This window comes from Corvus hawaiiensis, chromosome 13, assembly GCF_020740725.1.
Source record: "Corvus hawaiiensis isolate bCorHaw1 chromosome 13, bCorHaw1.pri.cur, whole genome shotgun sequence".
NCBI classification, from domain to species: Eukaryota; Metazoa; Chordata; class Aves; order Passeriformes; family Corvidae; genus Corvus; species Corvus hawaiiensis.
Window position 1 is genome coordinate 15,121,244 of NC_063225.1, and position 25,344 is coordinate 15,146,587.

The 25,344-nt window shown below is 37.6% G+C and overlaps 1 protein-coding gene across 12 annotated transcripts in view; it reads left to right on the forward strand.

Moving 5' to 3' along the window:
* TJP1 (tight junction protein 1) overlaps positions 1-24,319 on the forward strand; it is a 190,226-nt gene extending 165,907 nt beyond the window's left edge. For 3 of the 12 annotated variants that reach the window (XM_048318272.1, XM_048318278.1, XM_048318280.1), the window contains 20 exons: positions 1,125-1,230; positions 2,052-2,202; positions 2,722-2,830; positions 3,473-3,692; positions 4,084-4,268; positions 4,404-4,499; positions 4,924-5,006; positions 6,040-6,250; positions 6,793-6,893; positions 7,826-8,179; positions 8,589-8,840; positions 9,586-10,485; positions 10,815-10,909; positions 11,418-11,642; positions 15,370-15,420; positions 16,179-16,354; positions 17,043-17,484; positions 18,769-18,986; positions 19,300-19,443; positions 22,720-24,319. In XM_048318272.1, coding sequence (XP_048174229.1) covers positions 1,125-1,230; positions 2,052-2,202; positions 2,722-2,830; positions 3,473-3,692; positions 4,084-4,268; positions 4,404-4,499; positions 4,924-5,006; positions 6,040-6,250; positions 6,793-6,893; positions 7,826-8,179; positions 8,589-8,840; positions 9,586-10,485; positions 10,815-10,909; positions 11,418-11,642; positions 15,370-15,420; positions 16,179-16,354; positions 17,043-17,484; positions 18,769-18,986; positions 19,300-19,443; positions 22,720-22,814 — 4,214 coding nt within the window. In that variant the 3' untranslated portion in view covers positions 22,815-24,319. The remainder of the gene's footprint in view (positions 1-1,124; positions 1,231-2,051; positions 2,203-2,721; positions 2,831-3,472; positions 3,693-4,083; positions 4,269-4,403; positions 4,500-4,923; positions 5,007-6,039; positions 6,251-6,792; positions 6,894-7,825; positions 8,180-8,588; positions 8,841-9,585; positions 10,486-10,814; positions 10,910-11,417; positions 11,643-15,369; positions 15,421-16,178; positions 16,355-17,042; positions 17,485-18,768; positions 18,987-19,299; positions 19,444-22,719) is intronic. The other 9 variants (XM_048318274.1, XM_048318279.1, XM_048318273.1 and 6 more) reach the window with 8 other exon arrangements.
* Positions 24,320-25,344: the final 1,025 nt, after the last annotated feature.

Here is a 25,344-nt window from a genome sequence, read left to right on the forward strand (position 1 = left end):
TAAATTAATATTTGCAGGTAAAATTAACTGCCATAATATATAGTCTGAGATAAAGAAGTGTAGCAAAGGGCATAAACTTTAATAGCCTCACAGAAAGCTCTAGGGAAATGAGGATCTAAGACTGTAATGAAAATGTTAGAGAGGTTGTTGGCAGAATCTATGACAGTTTGCTGCTTAGACTAAGGGCAAGGGCAAGATGACTGTCACAACTGATTGTGTCAAAGAAGGGTGGGAGAAGAGTATTGGTTTGGAGGGATCATCAGAGGCTTAGCCTAGGAAGGGGTCTTTAAAGACTTACAGGAAAATACTATGTTACTCTGTGGGAAGGACCAGAGTCACGTTAGAAAAAGGTATAATTACCCAATTGTTTCCTGAAATTCCCAATTTCAAACTAGTCTGTTCAGTGATTTGAAGGGAAGATGACACACTTGTTGGTAAGATCAGGAGTATTAGACTAGTTCAAAGTCAGCCTTTTTTGAAATCAAATGTTTTCCAGTGTGCAAAGATAAGCCTTACATATAAATTCTTGTAACATGACCAAGCCTGTATCAGAGAAGAGCCCCTACTAGTGCTCGTTGCTGAGGGAAGCCTGCAGTGCAGTAACTCCAGAGAAGCTCTGCAGCAAAGCCATAGTAAGTGCATAGCTCTAAGGACCACCAACTGAACCTCAAGGTATGTACAGTAGATTGAGGTTTTATGGTATTTTCATTTCAAAAATTAAATTCTTGAGTGAAGAGGACCAATGGAAAATGAAGAAGTTAGGTCAGAGAAATCAAGGTTAGAAACAGGAAACAGTTTCTAATTGGTTGAGAGTGGTCTTGGGAGCACGAAGCCTCTTAGTTCTTACAGTTTTGCAGTGTTCAGAGTACTTAATGAAGTACAAAGGAAGTTTGGGAATCTTCACTGAAGTAGTAATTAGGCCAGTAATCACACTGCTCTGAATGGCATGATGAGAGTATCTTCTGTTGCTGTGAGTTTTCTAGTATTTCATTTTTAAATGGGTCTAAGTGGGGTAGAGGAAGGCTACTGAAGAATTCATTAACTAAGTCTTAGCTAAGTTAAACTTCACATTTTCATCTTTAAATGACCAAATGGACATTGGAACTCTTTTGGTATTTTAATAGAACCAAAGCCAGTGTATGCACAAGGAGGTCAGCCAGATGTGGATTTACCAGTCAGTCCATCTGATGGTCCTTTACCCAATTCAACCCATGAAGATGGAATGCTTCGGTAATGTATCTCTGAACTCTATTTGAACCTGCCTGCTCCTTGAGCAAACCAAACTTTTATCCAGGGTGCTCAGTAAAGTCTGTATGTGCTCTCATGTCATGTCCAGTATCCTGTCCTCACCCTTCTGTTCACAAATAATAGAATGGAGACATGATTTATTCCTGAACCTTGTTGGCACTTACATTGTGTAATATACTATTTTAAAGTCTATTAATTTATGTGGAAATTAGCACTTAGAATAATCAACAGGTGAAAAGGATTTGCTGGGTTTCTCTCTCCCTGGGCACTCTCACCCCTCCTTTCCTGTCCCCATCTCCAAAGAGAGGAAAACTACTGTAGTATATTATTTACCCTTCATAATAATTGGAGAGTAATGAATAAAGGTTACTGCAGAAATGTGCAATGTCCCAACATGGAAATAAGTCTACTTCAACTGGGATCTCACGGACATCAGTGTACATGAGAATAGATTCTAGTTTGGTTTCACCTCAAATTCATTTTGATCTCTTCAGAGCCAAAATAGATCTGTATGCCAGCACAGCTCTTTAAAAGGAAGAATGTTTTTGGAAGAGAGTGTCAGTATGTCACATAAACACTGTGAGTGTAAGACAAACCATTCTAAACATGTACATGCAGGTGGGTTATTTTGGAGTGCTGCTATTGAGCATGTTGTAAAGCTGCAGCTGATGAGCAGATAATGGTATATATAGCAAAATATTCACTAATTGACTAATGGACAGATTACTTCTTTGCATGTTTCAAATTTACTAGGATATTTTATGCTATTACACCTGTAAGTGGAATATTTTCTAAATTTCTAGGCCAAGCATGAAACTGGTAAAATTCAGAAAAGGAGATAGTGTGGGCTTGCGACTAGCAGGTGGCAACGATGTTGGCATATTTGTAGCTGGTGTTCTGGAAGACAGCCCTGCAGCAAAAGAAGGATTAGAGGAAGGGGACCAGATTCTCAGGGTATGTCAAAACCATTAACATTACAAATGTTTTGTTGTACCAGAGTAGGTTTTCTTTCTGTAGGATTGAATATATTGCCTTTGTAGTTCATACACTTTTTTCTGTATGTATTTATTAGATTACTTACTAGGAGCAAGATCTCTTTTTACTGTACTGTTGCTAGGAAGGTTAGTAAGTTTTTAACATCAAATTATGTAGACTAATTCAGTTGATAAATTTGTTTGATTTCATGCTGGGTGACTTAAGTTGTCAGAGGGCTCTGTGGGCTGCTGATGTATATAGGTGCTCCATAGTGAGTATAAAAGGAACAGCTACCTATTATCCTGGAAGCTGTGCTTTTACTGAGAAATAAAGTGAGACTTCAGTGGTACAAGAGGCATCTTGAGATACATGCACTTGGTATGTATGAAATTGAGTAAGAAAAAAATCATAGCAATAGATTCAGGTTTTCTATTGTATAATTAAATCTCTGTAATAATGTCATATGCTAAATCAAACTGATTGCTTCATTGATACCAGGTAAATAATGTAGACTTCACAAATATCATCAGAGAAGAAGCTGTCCTTTTTTTGCTTGATCTTCCTAAAGGTGAAGAAGTAACCATTTTGGCACAGAAGAAAAAAGATGGTAAATATTTGTATATTGAAAGTGATGTAGTAGACTGCTTGGAACAGCATTAAAAAGTCTAATGAACAATAACTAACTGCTGGCTTGCAGGAAATTGGCACCTTAGACTATTAAGTTCTTTTGGCTTTGGGATAGGTGGCTACTGCAAATGGAGTAGAGATTGATATGGTGCCAGTATACACACACTCCCACCCCCCTAAACAAACAAACAAAATCCCAAATAAAAAACACCTCTTCAGAAATAACCCCTTCCATCTAAGTAAAGTCTTCGCATTATTCTTGGAGGAAGTAGAAGAGTCGGTTGTAGTTACACCATTGAAAATGATTGATTATGCTGATGTGTTTGTACATATAAACTTCTTTTCTGAAGATTAATTTCTTCCGGGTTGAATGAATTAAGCTTGCACTTGAATCAAATTTTTGACTATAAAAGTTGAATTTGTTAGTAGAGTTTACTATAAATAGTTATGCTGCTTAAAATAGAGCAGCTCTGAGACATTATGGCTTCTTGAAGTAATGTTGCATATTTAGAACAAGGAGAATTAAGGTGAGGCATTGCTTCTTGTAATTCTTGTGAGCGTTATAACATCACTTGAACTTGTGTATCACTTGATAGTTTGGAATTTCTTTTCCTTTTTTCAGTTTATCGTCGTATTGTTGAGTCTGATGTAGGGGATTCTTTCTATATCAGAACTCATTTTGAATACGAGAAGGAATCTCCTTATGGACTAAGTTTCAATAAAGGTGAAGTGTTCCGGGTGGTGGATACCCTGTACAATGGCAAACTGGGTTCATGGCTGGCCATTCGAATTGGGAAGAATCATAAGGAAGTGGAAAGAGGTATCATACCTAACAAAAACAGGTACGATCTTGCAGTACTTAAATTGCTGATTCAAACCCACAATTTTAAATTGTATCTGTATAGTGAATGATTGGACTTCCCTGCAGGACAAAAGTTTATAGAACTGGTTCAGTAAAAAAAAGTGACAAAGTGTTAAAACATACTGAAGTAAAAGATGTGATCTATGGATTTGCTTTTGACTCTGCACAGTCCATGAATAAACTTTCAATACAAGAGACAAGAATATAATAAGTTTTAGAACAGGCTCAGTAGTTGTCTTGTAGTTCTTAATACAGAAACAACAAAAGCTTGGTTCAGCCAGTGGTAGTGGTTTTTTGAGCGTGTAAGCTTGCAAGTCAGGCATTATTTCAGAAGCTGACTTCTTGGTAACTGGGATTTGTTGTCACCTTAGAGCTGAGCAGCTGGCTAGTGTACAGTACACGCTTCCAAAGACAGCAGGAGGAGATCGAGCAGACTTTTGGAGATTCCGAGGCTTGCGGAGCTCAAAAAGAAATCTCCGGAAAAGCAGAGAAGATCTTTCTGCCCAACCTGTTCAGACGAAGTTTCCTGCGTATGAAAGAGTTGTTCTTCGGGAAGGTATGTCTTTACTCTTACTGGTGCACGTTACAGGTTTGTGTGGTTTGGTTTGGAAAAGCCAATGTAGTTAAGAGTATCTTGCATTTGGTTTAATCAATTGATATATCTTGACTTTTCTTTTTCCTTCAATTCTAGCTGGGTTTCTCAGACCTGTAACTATTTTTGGCCCAATAGCTGATGTTGCACGGGAGAAACTTGCTAGAGAAGAACCAGATATCTTTCAAATTGCAAGTAAGTGGGAGATCAGGTTTTTCTGCAGTTAGGAAATAGCCGGCTTTCTTTGGCTAGATAGTTTCTACATTATTACTTTAGTTAATGTATTTAACAAGACATTGACAATATAAAGGAACAGACTAAATGTGAAGTTCTTCCACTACATTGCTGCTGATATTTCTCTGAAGAAATATTAGTTCTATTTATAGCCACCTCAAATTTCATTTTAATTCTGTACCTTATCCTGTTTCTAAGTGCTTTTTTAAAGATGTGATTTTTATGGCCAAAATGGTGGGTAGACTTTCATGTATTATATGTAATCAGAAGTGTCTTCAAGATGAATTGACAACTTGAGCTATGAAATGGTTTGTTTTATCTTAATAAGGGAATGTAGAATATGTTGTAAATTTACAATAGATTTTTACTGTGTCCTCTTTACCAGAAAGTGAACCAAGAGATGCTGGTACTGACCAACGTAGTTCTGGCATTATTCGTCTCCACACTATAAAGCAGATAATTGATAGAGTAAGTCTTTTACTGTCACTGGGCTTATAACACAAGAAGAGTTAAAACCGATAACATGAAGAAAAGTGTTGGGTGTTTTGAATGTAGAATGATAACTTATTGTACTTGCTTTAAGAATAACTTTCTCATCTCTCCATTGGTTAATAAAAAAAAAAACCCACCACCCCTCTTCTTCTCCATATTAATAACTGCAGCCTGGATGTACTCCTAGGCTTTGTTCCAGAGGCTGTTGTCCTCTCTCCATAAAGGCTCTTTTAAGCTGTTTCCTCTTTCATTTAAAGCCATGATGTGACATTGTAGCTAGAAATGGTTGTTTTATTTATGGAGTTGTTGGTTTTCCCCCACCCCAGTGTACAAATTGATCACTTGACATAATTCTTTCGTGTTAGGACTAAGAGAAAGGGTTCTTCCATCTCCCTCCCTTAATCCTTAAAATTTCTAACATTAGTTCATTATAAGAGGCTCACCTTTTTATTTCCTTACTTAAAACCAAACTGGAAGCCTTTCAGATGCTGAAGTATGAGGGGGCAAAAAAGCTCTTAAAGGAGCAAAGTCAATATACTTCATGCCTGTGTGCTTGATTGCACTGAATGAAAGCTGGCCAAGTTCTGCAGAGTGATTTTTTTCTTTTTTTTTTTTTTCTTTTAAGGAAAATAGAGGTGTGTAATGGGCCTATGTCTTGTGTTTCAGTCTTTGGTTTTTTTCCTATTTACAGAATGTTAATAGGAAACTGCTTATTTTTAGTTCAATATCTGCTTTGTGGAAATTTTAAAAAATAGAGTTAAATATTAAAAGTTCTAGAGTTATACAGTTTGTCCTACAGTTCAAAATGTATATTCCTATTTAGGCTGGTATTGGAGTTGTTTGGTTTTTATTATTCTGTTAATTCAAATAGAGGAGGATTTAAATCAATACTTTGAAACAATGAATTCTGTAAAGGTAATACAAAATCAATTTGTGGAGTATGTTAAAAAAATTTCGTGTAGTACACAAATGATTCACTTTCTTGCCTCTGTCCTTTTTGTCACAACAGGACAAACATGCTTTATTAGACGTCACTCCTAATGCAGTGGACCGTCTGAATTATGCCCAGTGGTATCCTATTGTAGTGTTCCTCAATCCTGATTCTAAGCAGGGAGTAAAGACCATGAGAATGAGGTTGTGCCCAGAATCACGAAAAAGTGCCAGAAAGCTGTATGAAAGAGCTCACAAGCTCCGCAAAAATAATCACCATCTCTTCACAAGTAAGTAATTAGACAGACTGGATTAGAATTTCTGAGAGGGAAGGGGAGGCAAGATGAGAGAAGCTTCTACCTCCAGAATTTTCTGCAAATGGACCAAGTCAAGCAGTGATGGACTTGCTCAGGCTTCCCCATTCAATAACCAGTAGTTAATTGGTGTGTGCATCATTTGCACATGACTGCACAAATGTAAAGCAATCTGAAACATCAAAATGACATTTCTAATAGATCTTGTGGCTTTGCAGGATCATCAGCGAAAATCAAAACCTGAATAAATAGGAAAATTATGTAACTTTATTGTTTTAGCCTGGCTAAACTCAAGCCTCTCTTTACTCTCAGCTACTGTTAATTCAGTGTTTCCTGTGGGATAAAACATCCCAAAGTACATCAGGCCTTAAGGTTGCTTTGGATACTAATGTTTACATTACTATTTAAATCTCATAGTTTTAACCTACCAGTTTATATTGCTTTTATTACTCATGGTACAGATCCTTCTTTTAGTTCTGCAGAAATCATTAAGTCAGACTAATCTACTGTACTTCTAGCTACCATTAACTTGAATTCAATGAATGAAGGATGGTATGGAGCTCTTAAGGAAGCAATTCAGCAACAACAGAACCAACTAGTGTGGGTTTCAGAAGGAAAGGTAAGAAATAATGTTTGGGGGGAAATGGCAAAACAGTATTCATGAGAGGTTTTCTGTGAAGATCTAAAGCAGTAATGGCTCCTGGTTGTATGAGCTGCTCAGAACTGATTTGTTGCTTTATTAGAGCACTTACTCTGTTAATGAGAGCTGTATGGTTGCCCTTATGCATGTAGCAGTGTAGTAAGGGAGCATTTGCTCATTGGCACTGTTAACTGGAGGATATATTAATTCTGTGAAGATTTTGTGGGGATTGGATGGGTTTTCATCAAGGGACTTCTGGGTATTTCACTACATGGGTACTCAGGGCTGGGACCGCCTGATGATGGAATGTGTTTTTCATTGTTGTAAAAGCAAGTGGCATATTCACGTTCTCACCTTTCTGAGAACAGTTGTGAGAGAACAGATGTGAAATCACAATTTAGTATTCTGTGTTCCCCACTAAAACTCCACTTATGTTCTCAAGCTGCATGTTACACTATGCACATTAGATCCATCCTCTTGAAGAACTATTATCAAGTAAAGTGCCAACTGCAAGCAAGCAAATGATGAATCAGCTATTGCTACAGGTTTCTTAATTAGATCTGAATTAGACCATAGCTCCTTATATGTATCTGCAAAGTAATGATTCTGCTATCATAATACCACTTTAAAGTGCAGCTCTGTATTTTTCCAAGCACTTTGATATCTGTGGACACTGCGCTATGACACTTACAGTCCTCTGGCCCCTTAGTAAAATGATTCAAAGAACTAGGCTGCAGAAAAGTGTTTTAGATCTAAGCTTAACATATTCAGTGATGGAAACCTGATTTCTTGTCCCCTGTGATGTTATTGGTACCGAATTTGATAAAACTTGCACGTTTTACATTGCAAGAAAAAGGGTATTCTCTAAAACATATTTCAATAAATGTGTACCCTAATTTTGTTTGCCACAGGCAGATGGTGCTACAAGTGATGATCTCGATTTACACGATGACCGCCTTTCTTACCTCTCCGCTCCTGGCAGTGAGTATTCCATGTACAGCACAGACAGCAGACACACGTCTGACTATGAAGACACAGACACAGAAGGGGGTGCTTATACTGATCAAGAACTGGATGAAACTCTGAATGATGAGGTTGGGACTCCTCCTGAATCTGCTATTACACGCTCTTCTGAACCTGTTCGAGAGGATTCTTCTGGAATGCATCATGAGACTCAGACTTACCCTGCTTATGCATCTCAAGCTCAGCCACAGCCAAATCTCAGAATAGACTCTTCAGGATTTAAAGCAACTACTACTCAGCCGGTAAGAAAGTTATTTTATACACTGACTACTATACACTTCAGATTGCAAGTTCTCTTGAACAAGAAATGTCCATTTATGTTCTGCTTACCAGTGTTGTGTGTGCATACAAGAATCTGTCAACAGCAATAATACATTACAATGAATTGGAGAATCAGCTTGCCCTGCCTGTTTTAGTGACTCATTGACAGGAGGGGGATTGAAGTGCCATTCTACTTTGATTAAATGTTTTGCTTTTATAATCCTCAACTTAATGAATTTCTGGAAGTGCTAGTGCATGATACTTTCAGTACATTTCATTCTACATCTAGCTGCATTGGTCAGAGCATCACTTAAATTATTTTAATATAAATCAAAAAGTCATACATTGATTCAATAGCAGTATATTTAAAATATTTTAAACACTTCACAGAAAGCAGAAGCCTCACCTGCAGTCCCTTACCTTTCCCCGTCGCCTGAATCAAACCCTGCAACCTCATCAGCCTCTGCAGTAAATGCTAATGTAAACCTAACTAATGTCAGACTGGAGGAGCCTACTGCTGCTCCTTACAACTCTTACCAACCACAAGCGGGCCCCTTAAGAACACCGAGTACTGAGGGAGCTCATGTAGTACTAAGAGAGCAAGAGCCATCATCCTTATCGCCGCATATAGATCCAGCAAAGGTACCTGTGCCACATTGTTGTGCTGATTTCCTGCTATACATTGAGCTAGCACATGATCTTTGTTTTGCCCTTATGTGAAGAATTCCTTCTAATTTTTTTTTCTTCTAAGAGAATCATGCCGGTTACAAAAACCAGTTCATCTGAATTGCTAAGCATCATGTAATGTTTTGTGTGCATGGCTTCAAACTATCCTTTTCACTTCTCAAAAACATGACATTTTTTACAAGGCTGCATTCTGTATTTTGATTTTAGTTATTTATGACTTTCTTAGTGTCAACGTTCTCCTGTTAATGAGGCCTTGAGAAAAATCTTATTTCCCGAAAATTTAAATCATGCCAAATTGTTGATCATGAAGTTGAGTCCAGTTTGTTGAGTGACTTTATATACTTCTTCAGCAATGCTAGAACTATCTTAGCATATTTATATATTTCACTTCCACTCTTTCCACATTCTGAAAAAAAGTGCGTGTGCCCCCCTGAACACCAAAACCCCAAACATGAGGCTATTACCTTTGTCTTTCTCTTCTCATCTACTTACATGTTTTTTCTTAAATGTATGACTAAAAGGGATCTCTTGAATCACCAAGTTCAGCTTCCTCTGGTTGCAAACATCTGCATCAAGTTATTCTGCTTTTGAACAAAATTAAAGCCAATATTTAAAGCTTGGGTTTGTTTAAAATAGTACCTTTCAAATGCAGCTGAAGTTACTCTTCATTTTAGCTGAGAAGTGTCTCTCTCTCTAACAGGTGTACCGAAAGGATCCATACATTAATGAAGAAGCATCCAGACAAAGCTACGTCTTAAAACAGCCAGCAATTAATCACCCAGTACAGAGACAGGAAAGAGACCCAAATCTGATCTATGAATCCCAGGCTCAGTATGCAGAAAAACAACCGAGTAGGGATTATGAACAGTCAACATATAGGTATGACTCTACAAACTATGTAGATCAATTTTCCCGTGGTTATGACCCTCGCCTACATTATGATGACCGTGTGCCTCCCTATGAGGAGCACTGGACATATTATGAGGAGAAACAGCCCTATAACCAAACAAGGACAGTTTATGAAAACCAGCCTCCTAGGGATCTTGATTCCAGACAAAATCTAGAAGAGAGCACAGAACGCAGCTATTACCCAGCACAACCTCGTTTTGAGGAACCCCCTGCAATGAGCTATGACGGCAGACCTCGCTATGAGCATGCACCCAAAAACTTCAGCTTACCACAAGTGCGATACGAAGATCAACACATGGTTGGATATGACACCCATGGTAGATACAAACCAGAAGCTCAGCCATACCAGTCAGCCATATCTCGATCTCCTGAACCCAAGCAGTACTTTGAACCACATGTAAGGGGCTATGAACAAGGTCCTCCTCAAGCTTATAATGCTAAAGCTGGACAGTATGAGCCTTCTCATAGCACTTCAGGTGTTTCTCTTCCTCCTCCCCCTTCATCACAAACCAAACCAGAAGTTTTGCCTTCTAACAGTAAACCACTGCCTACACCACCGTCTCTAGCTGAGGAAGAAGAAGATCCAGCAATGAAACCACAGTCTGTGCGAAGTAGGGTTAAGATATTTGAAAGGAGAAGATCCCCATCTTTGGAAAAAATTAAGGATACGAGTGATACATCAACTGTCAAGGTACGTCATTTAAGTTTTTTAGTTCCTGCTTTATTGCTTAATGAGATTGCATTGCAAGAAGTAAAATACTGTCTCAGAAAAAAGCTTTACTGCTTGTGAAATACTGCCTTTTAGCAACTTAAATGTGGTATGTTTTAAAAGCAGAAGTTGAACACTTCATGTGGAAACACTGCTGGGGTCTTGCTATACTGAAAACTCCTCTAATTCTTCTTTTCCTAGTATTTGTTTTTTCTTTTGGGGTAAGGGAAGGTAGTCTTAGTTTTCTTAATCATAAAGTGCTTTATCTAAGTGTTGGAATTTAAGAGAATGTTCTGTGCTTTTCATTACAGCCTCCAGAACTAGCACCTAAGCCTGTACTTGCAAGTGTGAGTGGTCCAAAACCAACTTCTCAAAGCCAGTATGAGCATGAGAAAACAACCTACAGGTAGATGCAAAACTGATTAAATTTAGTTTTCAATATGAGTTTAGAGGATTCAGAAACACATTTTAGTGCTTCAAATTGAAAACTGCAGAGAGGAGTTGGAGTTTGTCAGTATGGTTTGTGTGTCAGTAGTAAAGCAGGGCATCAAGTCTGTTCTCATGGGTATGGTTGCTGGGAGGTGGGGGAAAGACATGATGATTTCTCAGCGGTTTTGAGGAAGAAACTTATTAAATGTCTCTGTTCTACTTTTTTCTATCTTTAACTGAGATAAATTAGAAAGCAAAGCAAAAGGGAAAAGGCAAGGTATAAGGGAAATAAGGATTTTCTTTCCTTATGGTGTGTCACAGCTATCTAATTTCCATGCAATGTAGGTAAGAAGGCAAGGTGTGCAGTTATAAGAATTACATATTCATTGCTTTATTACTAGCTAGATTATGAAATAGAATTGTAATTTGGGTACTTATGCTTGTTCAACTGGGCAAGGCAACTGTATATTATTATTCTTGGTTAGGGCCCCAGAACCACAGAGACCTCAAGTGAAGCCACCTGAAGATATTGTGCGTTCCAATCATTATGATCCTGAGGAGGATGAGGAGTATTACCGGAAGCAGCTCTCCTACTTCGATCGCAGGAGTTTTGAAAATAAGCCATCGGCGCAGGTTCCTGCCAGCCATCACTCTGAGCCCACCAAACCAATACATTCACAGAATCAGCTGAATTTCAGCAATTATTCTAAGTAAGTTTGGGTTGTTTGGTTCTTTTTATTTGAAAAAGAAGGGGGCGCATATAGTACTAAAACAGAAATTCTGCCTGTGTTCAATTGAGTTCCAGGGACTTGTGGTAGTGAAATGAAATTTTGTATTCATGAAGACTTGTTTCTCTGTTTAGGTGTAGCTTTAGTTTAAAAACACATACCATAATGTTTAGTTTTAAACACCACATACCATACATGTGGTGTTTAAAAACACCACAATTTAACTTTTTATTTGGGTAAATTAATCATTTTTGCAGGTATCAGGGCTTCCAACATGTTACTTTAACTTACTACTTACTAGCATACAGTCATAGAGTTTTTGAGGTTGGAAAAGACCACTAAGATCAAGTCCAACCATAACCCAGCACTTAAAAGTAGTCCCTAAGTGCCACATGTACACATCTTTTCACCTCCAGGGATGGTGACTTCTTCAGTTCCCTGGGCAGCCTGTTCCAATGTCTGATAACCCTTTCAGTAAAGAAATATTTCCTAATATCCAACCTAAACTCCCCTGGCACAATTTGAGGTCACTTTCTCTTGTCCTGTCACTTCCTACCCATGAGAAGAGGCTCACCCCCACCTGGCTACAGTCTCCTTTTAGTGAGTTGCAGACTGATAATGTCTCTCCTGAGCCTCCTCCAGGCTGAGCCCCCCAAGCTCCCTCAGCTGCAACTCACGAGACTTTTGCTCCAGACCCTTCTCCAGCTCTGTTGCCCTTCTCTGGACCTGCTCCAGCACCTCAGTGTCCTTCCTGTTATGAGAGGCCCAGAACTGGACACAGTACTCACGGTGTGGCCTCACCAGTGCCCAGTACTGAGGGACAATCACTGCCCTGGTCCTGTTGTCACAGCATTGCTGGTACAGGCCAGGTGCCATTGGCCTTCTTGGCCACCTGGGCACACCTGGCTCATGTTCAGCTGCTGTTGACCAGCACCTCCAGGGCCTTCTGCAGCTTTCCAGCCCCTCTGCCCCAGCCTGTGGCACTGCAGGGGTTGGTGTGAGCCAAGGGCAGGACCCGGCACCTGGACTTGTTGAACCTCATGCAGTTGGCATCAGTCCACTGATCCAGCCTGTCCAGATCCCTCTGCAGAGCTTTCCTACCCTCCAGCAAATCAACACCCTCACTTAATTTGGAGTCACCTGTGAACTTACTGGTGGGGTGCTCTCAATCCCCTCATCAAGATCATTGATTGTGTTCTGTTTATGATCATCTACAGGACATAACAAAGTATTTTCTTAGTCTAATACAGTAGTGCTTACACATCTTTCAAAGGAAAGGTTTTGATTTATTCCGGTTCTTCATGCATTTGTTCTTGTGCACGTTAGCCATGCTTGACATTAGGAAACTGAGCCTTTAGGGAATATTGCTGAGGCCAGAATTTAATCTGTTGATGAAACATCTGTTTCCTGTATTGTTTTGCTTCCTTGATTTGGAACATTTTGATACAGAAATTGTGTGAAAGTTCATACACAGATTTAGCTCAGGTAAAGAGCTGGCTATTTTGGAGGATTCTTACACAAACTTTTTGAATACTCTCCACAGTTACCTAAATTTGTTTTGATTCAAAATGTATCAAGATGTTTGTAGCTGTTACTGTGAAAAGCTATCTTGGCTTGCTGCATGCAGCCTTAAAATTGGGTGTTTTTGAAGGCTTTGGTTGTATTCCTGCTTGAAACATGGACTGTTCCGGTGAAGCTGAAAATCTGGCAGCCTTAATGTAAATGAGATCTTTAGAATGAATTAATAAACTAGCTAGCTGAAGTTTCATAATGTTAAGTATATGTGCAAGGTGTCTTTCATGTACTTGATACACCATGTTCCAGTGCTTGTCTTAAAGGATTTGAGTTGGGACTTGGGAATCCAGTTCTTATTTGTTTGATCATTGTCTGTGATCTTCCAGTGTCTGTCTTTGTGAACAAAGAATATTGGAATATTTGAAAAAGCTTGATAGGTTTTAAAGGTTTCGCTTTTTTTTCCTAATGAAGTCTGTATTGGGTATCTATAACTAGTTCTGATTCTCAGACAGGGATTCTTCTTATCCTTCCTTTTCACTTGCCCAGTGTCTTCTGGTAGAAAGATGAGAGTTTATCTGTTCTGCTCTCTGGGCATCATAGGCACAGACCTAAGAAAACTGTCCTGACTGGCCTCATTGCAGTGATTTTGAAAATTCTTCTCTCACATACAAAACCCAACGTTACCCACAGATGATCCATTTTGGTCTGTTGGCATGGACTGTGTTGCCATTGAAAATGCAAGTCATGCTTTGGGAGAAGCGTTGTGAGCTTTCATCAAGTAATTTGTGAGGATTGTAAAATTCTTCAGGTGGAGAGTGTCATAAGCTTTCATTGTACATTTGTTATTCTGCAGTGTTGTTGTGGTGAAAAGCATGAGACACACAGCTATTGAATTTTTGCTGCAGAACAGCTCATGGTTGAGAGAGATTGTTCCATACTTCTACCTACCACTTCTGTCTGCTGTGACACTTGTATTCTTTGGCTATTCAGTTGTGGTTTTGTTTTGATTGTGAGTTAGTGTATAACTTCAGGGCTTGTACTTATGGGAAGGTGACCTCTTACTGCCACAGAGGAGTAAGATAATACTGGTTTTAAGGCTGACAATTTTGTGTGTCATGTGGGACAAACATGTGTTGTGCTTTTGCTTTGTGAAAGAATGTAACCCTTAAGAGGAAGGGACAGACATGGGAAAGAAAATTTGCCCAGGGTAGTCCAGTGCAAATAGACAAATACTAAAATATTAATGTAAACGGGAAGAGATAAACAAGAATGCTGCTCAGTTGGACAGGGCTGCCTCTAGTACACTGCAGTATCCTTGTGTGGAAACACAAACCAACTGCTGCCTTGAGAAAGCATTCGTATTTAGGACTGTCCTTCCACCAGCTTCCACATTGTTCCTGTTACTTGCTCAGTATTAATCTTTTTTTCCCAGTGAATTTCTATGGTAATTGCTATTCTGTGAATAAACTCTCCTAAAAATAAACAGGACTAAATTTGGATTATGCAGGAACTGTTGATTATGCAATCTCTTGCTTCTGAATAATCCGTATAATGTATTCTGGGTACAGAGGACAGATTTTATTTATTCATGAGCAATAGCTACAACTTTCTTAGTGTTAAGTATTAATGTGAAGCATCAAATTATGTAAAGTTCTTTGCCACTGAGGAAGTATGGTGACACTACATATTTCTGCCACTACAAATTATTTTACTCTTTTATTTTGTTGGGGGTTTATTTTCATAATTTAGGAAACAGTACAATACAAAACTACTGTCATTCTGTATATGTTATGACTGAAGAAGTTGTTTCAAACAACTGAGAGATTGTTAGAATATGGGATTTATACTTTGTCTATTTCTTTCAATGCATTGGCTAACTTTGTTTATACAGATTGTAACAAATGGCTTAGTGTAATCTCATTCTTACTTTTAGTATCTGCCAATACAAGATCTTGACTACCTCCTAATTCACTGACCAAATCTCATATTGAACGTAGTATGTGATCATTGTACATATGCATACGATAAAGGTTTTGTCAGAAACCTCGCTGTGAATAGTGTCTCTTTGTTTCAACAACCTTGTCATATGGAAGCTGCTAGGACTAACATAAAAAGTGTGAAGAAATAATATGCTCAAGATAGAATGACTATTTTCTTTCATTCTTCTATTGCCGTTTGCTTTGCCATCACCTAGATTTCTTGGCTCTTACACTAGCTATGACTACTTGAAAAGGAACATCAAGTGGTAAGACTGTTGTTGATGTGAGGATGTTTTCAGGTGTCCTCTCACTGTTACATTTCATCACGGGCATTATGTGCACTTTAAAATTTGAAATACACAAATTCTGGAAGTAAGTGCAATAAATATATTGCAGTCCAAAATTACAGGTGTTTGTGAAATCAATCATTTTCTGAAATAAGCTTGTGGCTAAATATTTCTAGCATAAGAAAAATGTTTTGAAAATAAGATTCTAAAGTTACATACCCTATGCACATAAAGCTAGTGAAGCTTACGCTGATTACATTTCTAATTAAGATGGCATTGTTCAAATATGAGGTGTATTTAAAGAAGTTATACTAGAGTCCGTTGTCCTGTTGGCTAATTATGCTTTTCAAAAACAACCCCAAAAAGAAGTGGATTTACATTTTTACTTTGAAGACCCATGAAATTAGAGAACACTCTTTCATTGAAATTACTCCAAATAAAGTTCAAAAATTAAGATCTAGTAGGCAATTATGCAAATACACCTGAAATGTCATCTGCCTTTTGTTTGCCTTGGTTTGTGTTACTAATCTTCTAAAGGTCAATGTTGTCTGAATCTCTTGTGCTTATCAATAAATGTTTTTATACTTGAGACAGCCTATTCAAGAAAATAATGTTTTAATGTTTATAGGAAGAGATGGAAATCAGGTCATCATAGAAGACAAAAAATAGCAGTGAATGCAGGAGCCATAAGGAAACCAAACAGTCAAATGTTTGTTTATTTAATTCTATTTCAACAGGGGGAAACCAACTGATACTGAATCAATGGATAGACCTGTTGGTGAAAAACGCTATGAGCCAATCCCTCAAGTTACAACTCCTCCTCCTGCTCCTTCAGTCCAGTACACACAGCCACAGTCAATTAATAGTCCTGTCCTGTCTCTCCCAGCACACCACAAGCCTGCACTTTCTGAAGGTGAGCAGTTACAAAGCTGACCTTTGTGGGAGCAGCTATTGCTTGTTAGGTGCTTGTGCAGTTGCTTCGACATGTCTACACGGGTAACTATGTTGTTCTCTAACTAAAAGGTGGAAGAATTATTATTGAAAATAGTTTTTTACTGTAGTGAGATTGAGTTTTATGAAATTATTTTGTGATTCTGTCTGAAAGGTAGCTTCCAGGTATTAGTAGTACCTGTAGCTCTCTCAGTTGTCTCAGGAAAGATGAAGTAAAACTCCCCGTGCTTTTTGGGAAGTCTTTTGACATGAGTAATATTTGTAGGCTTCTAGAAACTAGAGAAAAAGTTGTTTTCACTTTCACATTGAGGGGATTTCCCAGTTCAATTGATTTTTCTTGTTTGTGCAAGTACACAATGGTATTTCAGTACTGGTTTTCTGGGGGTTTGATTGTGATATAAATTAGTCTAACTTTTTTATTGAAAGGTCATACCATTGTCTCCAACATGTTTAATGAAATGTTAGATAAGTTGCCTGAACATACAAAATGCAATAGGAGGACAGATGATCTAAAAGAGCTAAGCTGAACCTGTAAATATTTTGTACTGAGGATTAAGAATTGGCTAAAATGTGTTCTTATGCCACAGTATACGTGACTAGACATTTCTGGTGGTTACTGACAAGTTCTGGTATTTTCATTTTCATTGCAGTTAACTCTGTGTCTGACCCTCCTCCACCTCAGAATAAGTCAGCAATTTTCAGATCCTCTAGAGAGGACACTGTGCAGTCCACTTTTTACCCTCAGAAAAGCTTCCCTGACAAAGGCCCTGTTAATGGAACTGAGCAGATTCAGAAAACAGTCACTCCTTCCTACAACCGCTTCACAACCAAACCTTACACGAGCGCTGCAAGGCCCTTTGAGCGCAAGTTTGAAAGTCCCAAATTCAACCATAATCTCTTGCCAAATGAAGCTCAGCATAAACCAGAGTTGCCATCAAAATCTTCAAATTCTCCTCAACCGATTTTGAAAGCACACAGCTCATCGCAGCCTCCCGACTTTGAGAGTGGAATGGACACCTATGCTGTACAGGTCGACAAGCCTAAATATCAACCAAATAATGTTAATGCTGTGCCTAAAGCCATTCCTGTAAGGTAAGCTGCTGCTCCTTCTCTTTCCACTTGTACATCTATAGCTCATCTGTGAAACCTGGGAAAAATACAGCTTTTTTATTCAGCTTCCAATTTATGTTGATGTTATAGTTGAAAGATTGATACTGATTCTAAATTCTGCCAAAGGATAGATACTTAAAATGTGTCCTTTGTCCCTGTACTGTCTTGCATGCTGTTTTTAGAAAGTGACATGGCTTTGTTTCCTATTTGTCATACTAAGTTACACATTTCCTGGTAAATAGTAATCATTTGTCCTCACAATTTATTTCCAGAAGATGGAATTAACTTCTAAGGATAGCTATTGCACCAAATTGTATTCACTGTATGCTTAGAGAGAGCTCATGGTATGCGAGCATAAGGGATACTCTAAAATACTTGTGAAAAGAGAAAACAACTTTTGCAGTTTTATATTGGTCCTCTTTAGTGTGAGATAAACCAGCAGCTGCTTAATTGCAGCTCGTGCTTGCCTAATATGCTTTAACTTCTAAGAGTTATGTCAAGAGCAACAGATACTGTTACGATCTTAAGCTATTTGCTGACTTGTTAAATTCTTTTCACTTGTATTTGCAGGACAGTGTTTTATTAATATTTTATTTCAAGATAATAATAATGCATGAACCAGACTTAAAATTTTGCTGTTTGTCTCATTTGTTGTTAAGCACCTGAGAAATGTGTTATGCTATGTAGTTCTACATTTTGAAATTACTGGTTCTTTGAGTGAAATTCTTTAGAAACTTTTCTGAAAACTTCATCAAGGTACCTTGAAGTTACAAGTTTCTCTTTAGTTACAGCCTGGCAACCTGGAAAAATTTGTGTCTCTTTTTTTTTTTTTTTTTACAAGCTTTGTTTTATATATGTGTATATGTGTGTGTGTATATATATAATGGTTCAGTTTGACTTGAATAAGCATTACTAGTTTTTATGGTATTAAAGTTAGAATAGGGTTTGGGGACAAAAAATAAACTTTCTGATGTTAATTGCATTTATTTTTATGAAGCTGAAGTGTGTAGCTGGGGTAAGCTCTTTCCATATAATGCCAGAAGCAGGCAGTTGGAAACACAAGATTCAGGTGGTCTGAATTCTTGCATTAACTACTTGCTGAATGTTTTCAGAGTTTGTGACATTTGGTGGTTTTTTGTTTGTGGTTGGTTGTTAGGGGGTTTCTTTCTTTGTTTTGGGGTTTTGTTGGGTGGAGTTGGGGTTTTTTTGACACAGAGTTTCAGGAAGGAAATACTGATAAAACTGCTAGGCTTTCTGTCTTTTCAGTCCTACAGCACTTGAGGATGAGGAGGAGGAAGATGGACACACTGTTGTAGCCACAGCAAGAGGCGTGTTTAACAGCAATGGTGGTGTATTGAGCTCCATAGAGACTGGAGTTAGTATTATTATACCACAAGGAGCCATTCCAGAGGGAATAGAGCAAGAAATATATTTTAAAGTCTGCAGAGACAACAGTATACTTCCACCTTTGGATAAAGAGAAAGGTAACAGCTGGCACTGTACACTGTTCTGTTATTTAATACAATTATTTTCTAACAAGAACACAACAGAAAATGAAAATAACTTTATTATGCTTCAGTATTTTTCATTTTGAGATTATAGTGTGTTCTACTGAAAAGTCACTTGAGTGAGAAACACTCTTGTGCTTTTCTTTACTGACAGGTCTAAATGTTCATATTTTTCTCTCAGTTGAGTTACTGAGTATCTCTGCAGTGTAGTTGTGTAATACTTTGAATGTATTTCAAGAAAAATCAATAATAAAATCTAATAGCAGATTTTTCTTTCTCTTAACTCTAGGTGAAACACTTCTTAGCCCCTTGGTAATGTGTGGGCCTCATGGACTAAAATTCCTGAAGCCAGTGGAGCTGCGCCTGCCACACTGTGCGTCTATGACCCCTGATGGTTGGTCTTTTGCTCTAAAATCCTCCGACTCCTCGTCGGGTATGCTGTCCTCCCTCTGTCCTTTTGGGGCTTTTGGGTGCTATCGTATAATTTAAGTTATTTTGGCTAAAGGTGATGCTGTGTAATATAAAACCTCAATCATTGTATTTGTGTCAAACTCTCCCATCTCACTTTCATTACAAATGTCTTTCTTACATTTACTCATGGTGCAAATTCATAGCTAGAACCATGATAGCAGAAAAAGAGTAATATCTCTAGTCTATTAAATATTACCGTATTTTTCTTTTCTGTCTTCTTTCTTGAGGACTGCTATAGCTGAATACACTTGAAATGATAGTCGCACTAAAATTGAGAGGAAATGAATATGTACCTCTGATTGGCCTTTGTAACATAACTGGTGTTTGTCTGTTGCTTAATTAACCATATAGGACTCTGGCAAATCTTAACAATCTGCATGCTCATAAATCATGATTTAACGCTTGTTAACTGTTTCCATGTGTGCAAGTTGATGCTAACAGTTGGGTCATTTAAGAAAACTATAGTGTTCAGTAAAATCATTTACAATTTATTCTAATGTAGCTGATTCTCCAAAAGACTTTTCTTGCTTGCTCCTGCCTATCTCTCCTCTACTGCCTTTATCCAGAAGTCTCTGGTTGATAGTAAAAGTTGCAACTAGGTTGCAATTTTATTTACCTGTTCATTTTTACCTCACTGTGGCTTTCTGGGATGAGGGAGAGAATGTATTGACTGAAATTGTCAGTGAGGACCCTAATTGAGAATTTGGGCAAGTTTCAAGCAATTTCATGAAATGGCTATGAGGTTACAGAGATTTTAAAAGGAATGTTTGCACATCTGGGGAGAAAATCTTAAGGTTTTATTCAGCTACTTTCAAAATTTATGGTGGAAGGTTCAAGCCACTAATGTGCACATGTGATCTGAGTACTGAGTGAAAAATGTATTTCTGTATACAGCATTTAAGCCACCATGTATGCATATCTTCTGTCACTAATGTATCTATCACTGTCAACACCAAAGCACTGATGCTTTGAAAGATTGAAGCATCAATCCCCTTCATGGGAAATCAATAATCTAGAGGTATTAATGGCAATAATTTTTAGTTGTTTTTTATAAGCTATTCTATGCATGTGTTGCATGCATCTATTTAACAATGTGTGTATACATGGCAGCGTTAAAACACAGGCTCATAAACGATAGGGTCCCAAAAGATATGACAACTATGTACAAAAACAACACAGCACTTCCTTTGTAACTAATAGCACCTGTTCATGAACTTACTTGAAGTGAAGGGAGAGGACTCAAATTATCTAAACAATAACTGAAGTTACTCAGACATTTTCCTCCCTTTCCAAAGTGGGATGTGTGTGTGCGCGCATGTGTGGGTGAAAGCAAGAGCGTGTATATTTAAACCCTAACACTTTCTGTACTGTAAATATAACACCACATTCTGTTAATCTGAAATGGGATGTATATCATAACATTGCTCTTTTGAGACAAACTTAAAAATTAGGCAATTCTGTCTTATGATATGTAAGTAGACCATACTGTGTCTTAAATAAATAATTGTTTTCTCTCTTTCTAAATTAGTTGGTTATGGGACTCTGATTCTTGGGGTGGCTTTATTATAACAATTTATACAATTCTGGGGTTTTTCTCTCTTCAGTCGTCTGCTCTACCTCATCTTTTCTCAATGTATCCATGTTCTGTCCTAAAAGTGACATTCATTTGCACTTACTAACATCCTTTCTGCCACATTTAAGCCTCATACATTGGTATTTTACTGTTAAACCCCTTCAAAAGCTTAACTGATTCTGGTATTAAAGCTGAGTGGGAAAAAAAGTTGCCTTTTATGGCCACACTGATTAGAACATAAAAAATACTGAGTGATCTCTTTATTTTCCTTTTCAAAGCAGTTGTATGGGAAAATACGGGAAAAACATCCTCAATAGCTATGTATCCTTACTATGTATTTAGAAGGAAAGATTGGAAACAAGTCTGCCTGTCTCATGTGCAAGACTAGGACCTGACCATCTTACAGTCCTGTTCTACTCTTCTAATACATTTGGTCATATGAATTTTGAATGGAATTTCCTGAATCTATAAAAGGAAAAAATTCTCCAGCATTATTGAGGTTTTTTGACTGAAATAAGCAATCTCAGCTGGTTGCAGTAAATTTGTTTGTATTCTCTGACTATACACCAGCCACTTCTATTCTTTGTCACGTTAGATGTTGCCATCACTCAGTGCATTGTGTACTTCATTTTGTTTTCATGAGTTCTTCAAGAAAATTACATGGAATTTGTATCGTTCTCTTAATACAGACGTCTCACGTGTTTGCTCAGGTGTGTGACTGGGTTCTTTAGCTTGTTACACATCTCTCAAGGCAGATTTATTTGGCCAAGGTATTTAATGTCATTTATCTGAAAGGCTTAAGAGTACTTAAGTGCATTTTTCACTTTCTACTGTAGTGAGATGATCACACCTGTTGTGTAGTGGCAACATTTGGTAGTGATTTTAGGTGGGTAAATGAAGAATACTATCTCCACTTAAGAGACAATTGTACAGATGGAATGTAACCTTTGATCTGGTGAGATGGCAGCTGATGACATTCTGTTGTAACAGATTGTTACCCAGAACCTTTGACCATGAGTAGATCGGTTGTAAAGATTTTTTATATAACAGTTAACTGGAATCCCCTTTAGTATTTCTTGCTTTTAAACACATATACTGGATGTAGCTGCAAAATGGCTACAATCCTGTCTATAATCATTTTCATCAGAGAAAATAAAACTACCAATGTGTCATAGTGCTTAGTTACAACATGACTTCTGATTTGCCTCATCTGTGTTCAGAACTGTTCCAAGACACTTCAAATGCATCTTACCCACATTAGCTTTTAAAACATCATTTTTTTTGTCACTGGTAATTTAGGAAGGAGCCAGTGAACACCTGATTCACTGTTAACAAGTCTCAAATGGAAAATGTGTTGGTTCTCTAGAGTAGTTAGTATGAGTTACATTTAACAGTTCCTTAGTGCCACAGCATCTGTTTTGAATAACTGACCTATCCTATGTGATGTGAAAATGAAGGGATATTTTTTAATTAATAATGTGCAAAGTGCAGGGTTTTTTTAAACCATCAAACAAAACAGCAACAAAGGGAAAAAAAAAACCATAAAAAACCAAAAGAGGTGTTGCTTCAGAACTTAAAAGCTCCTGTCCAAAAGCTTGGTTGTTTCAAGATGTACACTGTGTGACAGCAGATACTAAACACCAGCATTGTGTTTTCCTCCCACAGGTGACCCCAAAACCTGGCAGAACAAGTCTCTTCCCGGGGATCCAAACTATCTTGTTGGAGCAAACTGTGTCTCAGTCCTAATTGACCACTTCTAAATATAGTTAGCTGACTGAGTAAATAATGTGAAACTGAGATGGACCTTACACATAAACTGAACCACTCTATCAAGTATTAACTGTTCTATAAGTGATAATGGATCTTAGTGTTTAAGCATCTTGCTTTAACTAACAATGAATTAGCAAGTACACTCTTTGAACCATGGTCACAATACATGCCACAAGCAGGGAGTGTACAGGGGGAACAAGGTGGGGGTTTTGCAGGTTCTGTATGGTTTGGTTGTTCTTGTGTGTTGGGTTTTTTGGTTTTTTTTCTTCTTTTTTTTTTTTCCTTTTTTTTTCTGTTAAAGGACACTACTAGTATTTTGTTGTTATCTGAAAGTACCAATGAGAAACTATACACAGAGGAACTAAACTTGTTTCATACTCCGGTGTCGAAAACACAGATTTTGGCCTGCGTTTTTGCGACTGTGTGTTTTTAACTCACAAGACTACCTTTTGGTCTCTGGTTTTTAAATGACTTTTGGTGTACATGTCCAATGAAATGGCAGTCAGCTGGGGGTAGCGCAGTTTAGATGTTTTCCTCTGCTGAGAGGTAATGCAAACACATCTACTTGCTGTATATGGAAACATTGTCCTGAGAACAGGGGGGAGGGGGAAAAGCATGTGGGTTGACTATGGTTCAGTTGCCTCTGTGGATTTGTAAATTAACCACATTATTACAGACCTATTAACCAGCAGGGATGCCTTACCCTCATGTTTTTAATAGTCTTAGCTCTCATAGTTCTCTGTATTAAGTTTGTATGGCTTTTGTGCTTACTTAGATATTATATCATGAGAGACTGGGGGGGGGGGGGGGGGAGGGGACAACATCAAACGATTGTGAGTTTGGTTTAGAGAATGAGCATTGTTTGTGTTCATCAGCCAGAAGAGAACCAGAAGAAAATGATGGTATGTTTTCTGCTATGCATTTGAAAATTTATAGATGTTATAGACTGCTTGTATATAACGCGTGCATACCACTTTTGTTTTTGGTTTGTAAATTAACTTTTATAAGCTTTACCTTTTTATATATATAAATATATATAAAAACAAACAAAGTTTCTTAAGGATATCTTTGTATTCTCATACCTTTTGAGCCTTGAACTTTGACATCTGCAGCAATAAAGCAGCATTTCTACAATATACGAACGAGGACATTTTTTAAAAATGCACAAAGTTGTTACCTTTTAAAGTGCTGCATTTAAAGAATATAACTTGGAATTCTCTACTTTGATTAAATTCTTGAAAAGTATCCCTACTGTAATTTGTCATAAGGATGCTGTACTATGTGCCCTGAAATGTATTTTTTTACTAATAGACAATTTATTACGGCACAATGGCACTACTACTGTTTAGATAATATACCACTGCATTCTGTTAATGAGTTATTAGCTATTCAGGTGTGGCTGATTTTTTTTTCTCTGCAGTTATTAAAATTACACGTTTCTAAATATACAGAATAAAACTGTTTTTAAAATAATAAAGATGATTGTAGTACCTTATTGTTTCTGAAATGCATTTATGTGTACATAACACAATTTTGATTTTATTTTTTCTGTGTAAGTAGACAGCTGGATTCTGCCATATCTTCATACATGTAGCAGAACTCTTTTGTGGAGTCAGTTGGAGTTGTCTAAAGCAGGGCTTTTGAAATTATGAGCTCCAGTGTGGATCCATTGGAATTACTCAGTACAAGTAGGAGTGGTAGACTTTTATCTCTAGGATCATTATGTTGAGCTAGTTTACTTGTTACACCTGTTCTTCCAAAAACTGTGGTAGTGTTCTAGCATGTAGATTTACACATAGTATAGCTGTACAATTTTAAAGTTATTCCTACAGAATCCCATTATCTGTTTGGAGTATTTCATAGCTAACTAGTAGTATTCTATCAGGGAAAATAAGTTGTAAAAGATTTAAAAAAAAAAATACTGGGAAACCCTGGTGTTTCCTTTCTGTATTTCTACTTAAAGTAAGTTTTGTTTCTCAGGCATGACTTAGCCCAGAAGATGCATTCACTACTGTTACTTCTCCTCCTCATGGCTTATCACTCACTAGCAGAGTATGAGACACTGAAAAGTCCTTGGCCTAGAGTAAGCACTACTTGACAAAACTAAAACATCAGTATTAACAACAGTAATGTAATGAAGTTCAGAGCACAGCACAGTACCACCTATTAAGAAGAAAATTAGGTCTATCCCAGCCAAAACCAGGACCATGTGAAACACTACAAAAGGAGTCAGTCAGACTTGAGGCACCCTGGCATTACACTGCATATGGACTATTTGCAGTGGTGGTATTCTGTGTCTTGGGCATCCTGAGTCCAGCATGCTGGAAGGTGTAATTGTCCTGTGTTGATTTTACTGTAGTGATCCAGATAACATCTTTCTGCTCTTCTGCTTTTAAATAGTGTAGGGTTGTGCCTTTCTATCAAAATGAAAAAAAATGACAGCTTTTGCTCTGTTGTAGTTTCATAAATGAAATGAGAAAGCTGATGCTGTTCAAAAATGTGTCAATTCTCTACTGCAAA